Source organism: Musca vetustissima, unplaced genomic scaffold, assembly GCF_032173495.1.
Source record: "Musca vetustissima isolate MV318-11 ecotype Yass unplaced genomic scaffold, APGP_CSIRO_Mvet_v1 utg81041, whole genome shotgun sequence".
NCBI classification, from domain to species: Eukaryota; Metazoa; Arthropoda; class Insecta; order Diptera; family Muscidae; genus Musca; species Musca vetustissima.
The window spans coordinates 71,088-81,958 of record NW_026874158.1 but is presented as its reverse complement, the minus strand read 5'-3'; the positions used below and the strand labels follow the sequence as shown (position 1 = coordinate 81,958).

General features: G+C 33.5%; 1 protein-coding gene across 1 annotated transcript; it reads left to right on the top strand.

Annotated features, from left to right (window-relative positions):
• Nucleotides 1-2,794: 2,794 nt before the first annotated feature.
• On the top strand, nucleotides 2,795-10,609 carry LOC133331212 (aminoacylase-1-like). Its single transcript, XM_061539617.1, has 6 exons — nucleotides 2,795-2,879; nucleotides 5,492-5,836; nucleotides 9,183-9,329; nucleotides 9,400-9,683; nucleotides 10,204-10,340; nucleotides 10,405-10,609. The coding sequence occupies exons 1-6, from the start codon at nucleotides 2,795-2,797 to the stop codon at nucleotides 10,607-10,609; spliced, it is 1,203 nt and encodes a 400-aa protein (XP_061395601.1).
• Nucleotides 10,610-10,871: the final 262 nt, after the last annotated feature.

Genomic DNA, 10,871 nt, shown 5'->3' with positions numbered 1-10,871 from the left:
TTGTTATTAATCTTGAGATAACAAGGGGAAAAATCCATGGGGGATCGGAGACCACAGGAAAACTACAAACAAATAAAAATGAGATGGTATTTTTATTTTATTATCATATCTCAGCATAATATTGATGTGGAAATATACTATCAACAAAAATTCGGTCTTAGTCATTGTCAAAACACTGGCAAGGGGCGGACAATTAAAAGTGTTGAAGAAAACTATTTTATAAAGTAAATTTATGAATTTGAAATAATATTTTAAAAATTATTATGTTCCCCAGTTACAACATACAAATGGTCCGGAAATTGTAGATAAATATAGAAATTTGCGAACTAAACCAAAACTTGAGCTGTTGTAAATTAGTTCTATCTCTAAGTCTTAGTATTCAGGGGGAGAGGACTAACATTTTATATTTTTTCTGAGTTGAGTATTTAATTTTTTTCCGAACTTTGGAAAAGAATCTGTCGGATTAGAAGTAGAAATAGTTGTGTGAAAACGAGTAAATGACCCGATCTAACCTTTGCAAAAACTTGGAATACAAATCATGATAATAGCTTTAACTTAACTTCTAGTAACAGAACGCATTGGAGAATTTAAATCTTTCGATAAACTGGAATCTATGTATATTACACAGATATTCTTCGAGGAGTGAAATCACGTCTAATTCAGTCTTTGGGCAATTACACGCTAATTTATTAAAATAACCAGTAAGGAAAGTAGTAAAGTCGGACGGGACCGACTATATAATACACTTCACCACTTTGGGTATATTCAACAGATGAATCCTAACAGACGTCGCTTTTTAAAGGAATGAATTTGGATCCAAAAACATTTCATTCTGCAATCGACTTTTATTTGGTCAGATATAGAAGCTATATCTAAATCTGAATCGATTTTCAGGAAACTTAACACACATCATTCTAGACCTAATTCATTACGTTGTGCCAAATTTCGTGCAGATCAAAAGATTTCCAGGGTCCTTAGTGGACTATTTACCTAAAATCGGGCGAAGCTATATATGGGAGCTCTATCTAAATCTGAACCGATTTTCACGAAACTTGGCAGACATCATTCTAGACCATATTCATTACGCTGAGCCAAATTTCGTGCAAATCAAAAGATTTCTATGGTCTTTAGTGGACTATTTACCTAAAATCGGGCGAAGCTATATATGGGAGCTATATTTAAATCTGAATCGATTTTCAGGAATCTTAACACACATCATTCTAGACATAATTCATTACGCTGTGCTAAATTTCTTGCAAATCGAAAGATATATAAGGACTTTGGTACACCATTTACCTTAAATCGGACGAAAATATATATGGGAGCTATATCTAAATCAGAACAGAAACTTGGCAGATATCACTCTAGACCATATTCATTACGCTGTGCCAAATTTCGTGCAAATCAAAAGATTTCCAGGGTCTTTAGTGGATAATTTACCTAAAATCGGGCGAAGCTATATATGGGGGCTATATCTAAATCTGAACCAACTTTCACGAAACTTGGCACACATCATTCTAGACCTTATTCATTACGCTGTGCTAAATTTCGTGCAAATCGAAAGATATATAGGGACTATGGTACACCATTTACCTTAAATCGGACAAAAATATATATGGGAGCTATATCTAAATCTGAACCGATTTTTCCAATTTTCAATAGGGCTCGTCCTTGGGCCAATTATGTGACTTGTGCCAAATTTCATCCAAATCGGATCATAAATGCGACTTTGTTAACAAAAATACATGGACGGACGGACCATGCATAAATCGACTCAGAAAGTGATTCTATGCATATTCTCAAAAGGAAGCATGGGTCTATCTCGATTATTTTTGCCTGTTACAAACATATGCACAAAGACATAATACCCTGTACCACAGTGTTGTGAAGGGTATAAAAACTCAAGAACTGCATTTAAAACTATAGCGTCATTCAAACAAATATTATTTGTTTGCAATTTTTTATGCCACGCCATAAAATAAATCATAACACCAAGAAGCATCGACCCCCCCCAATTATCTAACCGAAAAAAGTCATAGCATAATTTCTTCTTTCATTATCTCTACCCCCACCCACTATCAGTTAATTGGGGTCCAATGCATTTGGTTGCGAATTTTTTGGTTTAAATACCCGCCGTCGAAGAGTGGTCACAACAGTTCACTTCGAGTAGTCGAACAAGAACAGTTAATTAGAAAATAAAGCAAAAGAAAAAGTAAGAATTAATTAAAAAAAATAGTGGGAAGTGAAAGTTGGAAAATTTGTGTTGGCGGTGAAAATTGTTTTTGAGGGAATTTCAATACCGGGAATGAAGATATAAAGGATACTACAGAATAAAAAAAATTAAATTGTGTTTGAGAAAATTTCAAAAATCCGCAATAAAAGTTATATCTAGCTTTTATATAAAGGATACTGCAGAGTGAAAAACGATTTGAAAATTAAAAATATTAATTTGAAAAATAAAAAAATATATTTTTTTTAATAAAAAAAAATATTTTTTTTTGCTTCATCCAATATCCGCAGCAGTTGCCAACATCTCTAGTTATATGTTGCCGGTTTGCAATACATAAAAAATATAGTAATTAATCATTACCATGTCACAATTATCAATATAGGGCAGACATTTTCAAAATTTCCATTCCCCAATTTATAACAATTAATGCCACCAACAACAAAAGTAGTGTGGAGAAAGTAGCAGCATAATTTTTTAGATATAAAACATTAATTATATAATTTAATTCTATTAAATTATTTTTTAATCAAATATACTTAAAACTGTTTTTAGCTGATTGTCAATATGAGTGCCTGGGAAAATAATAAAGAAATCCAAATTTTCCGTGAATATCTGCGTATTCCAAGTGTCCAGCCGGATATTGATTATGGTGAGTAGGCGAAAAAATGTAAATTATTAATTTAAGGGGATCCCCCCGTTCTCGGGGTAATTTTTTTTTGATTTAATTCGATTCTACACTAATTCAAGAATGTGTCTACAAAATTTCAAGTGAAAATCTCAAGAACTCTTGAATATATAGCCGATTTATTGTGTCAGCATCAAGTGACGGCTAAAGGGCTTCTCAAACTTCTCACGATAACTCAAAAACTAATAACCCAATCGATTTCAAATTTTTACACGTTTCTCTGTGAGTGTATAGCTATCGTATGAACTAGGATAAAGCCAATCGGTGAAGAACTTCCTTATTTTTTAACTTGGTTTTTGGTCAAAAATCGGCGATTTTCCAAAAATATTAGTTTAAAGGTCCGCCATTTTGTTAATTTTAGTTCATGCGAGAGCCAGACATGTACTCTTTCTAACACCGTTGGAATTTTCGGATTCCGATGTTCCAGTGAGGAGTTATCAAGCCCGCAATCAAAAATAAGGACTTTTCTTTAATTACAAAAAAAAAAAAAAACAAAGCAATAAAAAATTTTTTTGTAAATTATTTTTCTTCTCTTTTAAATCTTCAAAGATATATATGCAAAGTTACATTCCTTAACAAGCATTGGTATTGATTTACCAGCCCATTGAAAATCTTGAAAAATTAAGATCGAGAATGGGTGGGGTTCCCTTAAAGCAACTCCACGTTGGGTGTCAATAGAACAGCTCGTGTGCGCAGCTGGTATGAAGTAGAAAATTTTAATATCTTGTGTTGAAGAATATTAAAGGCGACCTGAAGTGATTAGGCCGAATATATATCGAGACCATTATCGGACCTTCGGAAGTAGACTTGAATTTTATATACAAATTAATATGACTTCCGGTGATTTAAAATTGTGAAACAGTATCTATCGGATCAGAAGTAGAAAATTTTAAAATTTTGTATGGAAGGATATTTAAGATCATCTGAAAAGACATAGGCAAATATATATCGATCATTTTTTTTATAAATTTTGAAACTGTCCTGTTATTAAATTGAGCCACTGTATATGTCGAGAACATCATCTTCATTAGAATGATTTATCAAAAGCTGGACGAAATTTTTAATCATTCTTTTAGGTCATCACAAACATGGACGTAAAGTCGGTCCCTATAAGTTCAGTCTGAAACTAATGAAAACAAATATCCGTTTTTTATTAACCCTTTCAGTGTTTTTGTCGAATATATTCGACATTTAAAATTACTATCTTCCTTTGCAATTTTTCGGTTATCCTATGAACCGTTACTATTGATGTCTTTGTTTTTGCTGAAAGATAGACAAAACTGTCCGAGGGTTAAAATAAGAATTGATTTTTTTCTAAACTCTGTGCCTTCATATGATTTTAAGTACAAAATTGTATATTTTTATTCCGACAAATTTTTTTTGACACTGATAGGGTTAAAATTTATTGAGAACAAAAATTAATTAGCTTCGATGATTTTGAGGCATTATTTCACAATGGCGGAAGGCAAATAAGTTCATTATAATTTATATGGGGTAGATGTAGAGGTATATTGGGAAAGGCCTATGAAGGCTTCTATCTTCGAAACGTTTTTCAACTTAAACACAACATTCCTCGTATTTTGATGCATTTCTTTATTAAAATTTATTGTGAACAATAAGGTCTATAAAGGTCTCTGTCGTCGATAAAAGGCTTTCATCGAAAAAGGCTTTCATAAATGGAATATAAAGACTTCTATTTCCGATAAAATGGTCTATCGTCGATAAAAGACGTATAAAGGGTTATATCATCAATAAAAGCCTTCAATCGTTGATAATAGAGGTTACTTTGCAACACGCTTTTCCCGCTTCGCTCATTACTTCTTCAACTCACCCATGTGATGATCATTTAATCCATTCAAATCTTTCTTCTATTTCAAATCAATGGATCGGTAAGCGTTTATCATAATATATCATTATTAAAATTTATTGAGAAAAAAATTGATTAGCTTCGATGATTTTGAGGCATTATTTCACAGAGGCGGAAGGCTAATAGGTTCATGATAACTTATAGGGATATGTAAAGACCTATAAAGATCTCCAACGGCGATAAAATGCCTGTAAAGGCTTCCATTAAACGAGTATAAAGACTTCTATCTCCGATAAGGACTTTTATTGCCGATAAAGACCTGTAAAGGATTATATCGTCAATGAAAGGTCTAAATAGTTTTATATGCTCATCATTCTCTAAGGATTTTTTCTACAGCAGAGAAGTCGTACCTCAACATGTAAGGACCGATTCCCATTTGTTGAGCGTTCATCATAATATATATTATTAAAATTTATTGAGAACAAAAATTGATTAGCTCCGATGATTTTGAGGCACTGAAAACGATTCCACAAGCCTATAAATGGAACTTTATCCATAGACAGGGCCTTACAATGAAATACTCAGCAATATTGGTTGTTTTATAGGCAAAATTGGGCACATTTGAAGAAATTGTTAGAGGTCCCGTAGATAGGGTTCATTGAAAATGTAAACAATTACGTGATACTAGACTTTTTTCCCATTTTTATTATCCTTCCTTACCTTACGAATTTACATTTAATTTTATCTCTCTTTTCTGTTATTTTTCCAGAACCCTGTATTGAATTCCTACGCAAGCAAGCTAAAGATTTGGGTCTTCCCATTAATGTCTATTATCCAGGGGGTAAAACTAAACCCGTCGCCGTCATAACATGGCAAGGTACACAACCCGAGCTGCCATCGATCGTGTTGAATTCCCATATGGATGTTGTTCCCGTATTCGAAGATAAATGGGTACATGCACCATTCGGTGCCGAAATGGATGAGGAGGGTAGAATTTTTGCACGCGGTTCACAAGATATGAAATGTGTTGGTATGCAACATTTGGCTGCCATTCGCGCCCTGAAGAGCAAGGGTGTCCAGCTGAAGCGTACCATTCATGTTACCTATGTGCCGGGTAAGTTCGATTGGAAATTTGTTGGTTGTTTTCTTTCAAATTGGAGAATTTAGAATAAGTCTATGCATTATATTTGAAATTTCTAAGTTTTCATATTTTATTATATTGAAACAATTTTGAAATTAATGATTTCAAAACAGATTGTAAAGCACTGATCTTCCCTTGAAGTGATAAAATCTCTGTTCTACAGATAACTCAGTTATATCAGTTGGGGTGATAAGTTGTTACAATATTTGTTTATATGAAAAGTAAATATGAAATGGAACACCTCACCCTGATATGTAACTGGTACCACAAAATTTAGATAACATTTAGATTTTCTCCCACCCAACTTTGATACATCAATCAGGGACCTAAAAGTGTCATAGATGAAGATCGTAGATGACCCAGTTTTATGGTCGAAATGAAGAAAATTTCCTCTGGGAGAAATAAAAAAATTGTATGATTGGGGACCCTATTTCGAAGTTGTAGCTACAGCCTAATATTTTATGTTTGTAACGGCACAAGTTTTTTTCATACTTAAAAACAGCGTCTTTTGGCGAGTTTTTGTTACATTTTTATTAAAATTTATTGAGAACAAAATTTGATTAGCTTCGATGCTTTTGAGGATTTTGTTCAAGAAAAGGCAAGTAGGTTCATGATAATTTATAGAGGTAGATGTAGAGGTATAATGGGAAAGGCCTATAAAGATTCTACTTTCGATTAAAGACCTATAAAGGTCTCCAACGTCAACAAAATACCTGTAAAGGCCTTCATAGAAGGATTCTATCTCCGATAAGGGCTTCTATTGTCAATAAAAGGCCTACATAGGCTCCTATCAATGGCAAACAACATGAAAAGGCCTCGATCGTCTATAAAAGGCCTTTAAAGACATTTTCAGAGATTGATGACGAATTTAAATCCATATAAAAAGCACATACGTATACTAAGCTTTTTTTCTGAAGACAGATACCTAGCCTTTTTTTAATGGGAAAACTTCGGAACGTTCTTTCATGCTTAAAAACAATAATCCTCGTCTTTTAATGATTTTTGTTTTTGTAAAAAATTATTGAGAACAAAAATTGATTAGCTTCGATGATTTTGATGATTTTTTTACACAAAGGCGAAAGGCAAATAGGTTCATGATAATTTATAGGGAGATGTATTAAGGCCCATAAAGGCTTCTATTGTCGATTAAAGGTCTATAAAGATGACGTCGATAAAATGCCTGTAAAGGCTTCCATAAAGGAGTGTAAAGGCTTCTATCTCGGATAAGGACTTCTATTGTCGATAAAATTTATATTTAGGATTCTATCGTATATATACTTCCATCATTGATAGCCTACTTGAAAAAAGGCTTATAGGTCTATAAAAGGTCTGTAAAGGCCCATATATAGACTTAACATAATTTTTGCTGAAGACAGACACCTAGCTTTGTGATCTGAAGGTCAGGATTTTAATAGAAAAATCGCGAGATGATGTTTTTTAAATGGGAAAACTTCGGAAGGTTTTTTCTTAAAAACAAGATTCCTTGTCTTTTGATAAGTTTGTTTTTATTTAAGGGAAACCCCCCCACATTCTCGATTTTAATTTTTCAAGATTTTCAATGGGCTGGTAAATCAATACCAATGCTTGTTAAGGTTTGTAACTTTACACATATATAATTGAAGAAAAATAATTTACAAAAAATTTTTGTTGTTGTTTTTTGTAATTAAAGAAAAGTCCTTAGTTTTGATGGCGTGCATTATAACTCCTCACTGGAACATCGGAATCCGAAAATTCCAACGGTGTTAAAGTCTGAACTAGGATTATTGACTTCGCTCTAAAATTAACAAAATGGCGGACCTTTGAAAAAATATTTTTGGAAAATCGCCAATTTTTTACCAAAACCAAAGTTAAAAAATAAGGAAGATCTTCACCGATTGGCTTTATCCTAGTTCATACGATAGCTATACACTCACAGAGAAACGTGTAAAAATTTGAAATCGATTGGGTTATTAGTTTTTGAGTTATCGTGCCCGCTATTCGCAAAAAATGTTTAGAGAAAAACGCGTTTAAAGTTTGAGAAGCCCTTCAGCCGTCACTTGATGCTGACACAATAAATCGGCTATATCTTCAAGAGTTCTTGAGATTTTCATTTGAAAATTTGTAGGGACATTCTTTAATTAGTGTAGATTCGAATAATATCAACAAAAAATTTTACCCCGATAGGTTCATGATAATTTATAGGGAGATGTATTTTGGGAAAAGTCTGGGCATTTATCTTCGACTAACGACTTATAAAGGCTTCTGTCGTCGATAAAATGTCAATGAAGGCTTCCATAAATAGGAGTATAAAGACTTCTATCTCCGATAAAAGGACTTCTATCTCCGATAAAAGGACTTCTATCACCGATAAAAGAACTTCTATCGTCGATAAAAAGGCCTATAAAGAATTATATCGTCGATTAAAGAATTATTTCGGATATAAACAACATAAAAAGGCTTCAATCGTATATAAAAGGCCTAAAAAATCTCTCAATTGTTAATTGTGGAGTTTACTTTGCTACTCACTTTTCCCGCATCGTTTATCTCTTCTCCAGCTCTGCCATGATCATTCAATCCACTCAAATCTTTTCAAATCGTCCTTTCTATTTAAAATCTATGAGCACATATCGGTATTTAGCATACCTTCTGCAGTCTTCAGAACGTGAAGGCAAAAAATCTATAAGTTAATCAATTTTTGTTCTCAATAAAATTTAATCGGTTCTTATAAGTTCAGGTGGGGTTCCTCTGAAACCAATGAAAACAAATAAGCGGTTTTTGGATTAAGATGTAGAAAAAATCTTCATAGATTGAAGACGAATTTCAATCTGAAGAAAGATACCTAGCCTTGTGATCTGAAGGCTCGCATTTTTGAAAAAAAGTACAAAAAATCGCTTGAAGGTGTTTTTTATAATGGGAAAACTTTTTTTTCATTCTTAAAAACAACATTCCATGATAGAGTTTTTGTTCTAAATTTTCATTGTGGTACAAATCGGGTTGATGATTCAATGTCTCTCTTTAGAAAAATGATTTCGCACTTCAACATGTATCAACCGATTCTCGCTTAATAAGGGTTTATCATTATAATATAGTTTTTAAAATTTATTGAGAACAAAAATTGATTAGCTTTGAAGATTTTGAGGCAGTTTTCTACTTGGGTGTCACAGGTTTCTTATTCCGACGACCGCAATAAGGGTCTCATTTTACTTCAGGTTTCATCACAAATCTTTTAATATCTAGATGTCCTAAGATTTGTTCCGCAAACCGGGCTAAATTTTGCAGAGCTTATATTTTTCCCTTCGGATGTAAAATGTAATCACATGTTTTCCTCCCACTTTTTCAGATGAAGAAATCGGTGGCACCTTGGGCATGGCAGCTTTCGTGAAAACCGATGATTTTAAGAAACTCAATGTTGGCTTCTCTTTGGATGAGGGTATTGCCTCGACCGATGATGTCTATAATGTGTATTATGCTGAGAAATATATTTGGCGTAAGTAGAAGTCATCTACATCCCTCCATCCTTTCAATTTTTATTTCAAAATCCCATTTTCTTATTACAGAGGTCCATTTCAAAATTACCGGCCAGGCTGGCCACGGTTCGTTGTTGCTGAAAAATACCGTTGGTGAAAAACTCCATTATATTTTAAATAAAATGATGGCCTTCAGAGAACATGAGGCAAAACGTTTAGAGTCGGATCCTAATTTGTCTATTGGTGATGTGACCATGGTGAATTTGACCACAATTAATGGTGGCGTGCAAAGCAATGTGGTACCTGCCTCATTGGATGTTGGTTTTGATATACGCATTGCCATTGATGTTGATCCCAAGGAATTTGAAAATCAGGTAAGTGGTGAGAGGGGTTTGAGGGGTATAATTGAAGTGCTGGAGGCAACTATTTATTGAAAGGCCTTTTACATTATACATTGATACACAAAGGTGTGGAATACATTTATCCATATCGATGGCTATTGAAAATAACTCAAATAATCCGGCTGAGGGCATTTGAGCACCACATTCGATTGCTAGCGAAGATTATCTTCATAGGGCCTTTTATCTAGCATTTCCTCATTTCTTCTGGATCACCCTCTTGAATACTGGACTCCAAAAACACATTTGTGGGGTTGAGAACGGGCGAGGTTCCCAAACAGATCTCGTTTAAGAATATTATTGCTTAATTTTTTTTCTTTTTATTCCAGAACAATTTCAGAACAATTTCTAACATTTTTTTGCAGACTTTTCCATTGTCTTATCCTGTATTTTTTCTTTTTATTTCATTTTACATTTCATCACCTTTCTTTTACCTTTCTTCATAACAATTCCTTAGATTTGTTCAAAACCTTATTCCATTTTCTCCTCCTTTCAGCTCCTCAGATGGTGTGAAGAAGCTGGTGGCGGCATTGAATTGGCATTCGATTTGAAACAACCCAAAATTGAGGCGACTAAAATCGATGATTCGAATATCTATTGGGTTGCCTTTGAAAAGTGTTTGACCAAGGATATGTGAGTCTAAATTATATTTCTCTCATAGTTCTTTTTTCAAATGTTTCGTTTTTCCTTCTTCTAGGGGCTTGAAAATCCGAAAATTGATACTCCCCGGTGGTACTGATAGCCGTTTTATTCGCCAATTGGGTATACCCGCTCTCGGGTTTTCACCCATGATCGAAACACCCCTCTTGTTGCACGATCACGATGAATACTTGAAAGCAGATACCTATTTGAGAGGCTGTGAAATCTATGTAAATCTTATTACATCTCTGGCCAATGCTTAAATTGTGAAAGGGAGGAATTTCGATTTTATTTCTAAAAGAAATCAAGATACAATGTGTTCATTAAATTGTAGATAAATTTGTAAATACTTGTAGATAAAAATAATGAAAAATTAAAGATTTAGTAAATAGTTGGACTACCTTTCATTTCATTATTTTGGGAATATACTTTAATATTTCACCTATCAAATCCGCATGGGAGAATAAAATAGTATTGCCTGAATTACTTTAGCTACAACTTGAGGTTAGCTATAGCTATGGTTAT

Excerpts from the sequence above, each read along its gene's own strand:
- LOC133331212 (XM_061539617.1), top strand. The coding sequence starts at position 2,795 with ATGAGTGCCTGGGAAAATAATAAAGAAATCCAAATTTTCCGTGAATAT. Across the intron at positions 9,330-9,399 it reads TGCTGAGAAATATATTTGGC|AGGTCCATTTCAAAATTACC; the intron begins GTAAGTAGAAGT and ends TTCTTATTACAG. Across the intron at positions 9,684-10,203 it reads CCAAGGAATTTGAAAATCAG|CTCCTCAGATGGTGTGAAGA; the intron begins GTAAGTGGTGAG and ends TCCTCCTTTCAG.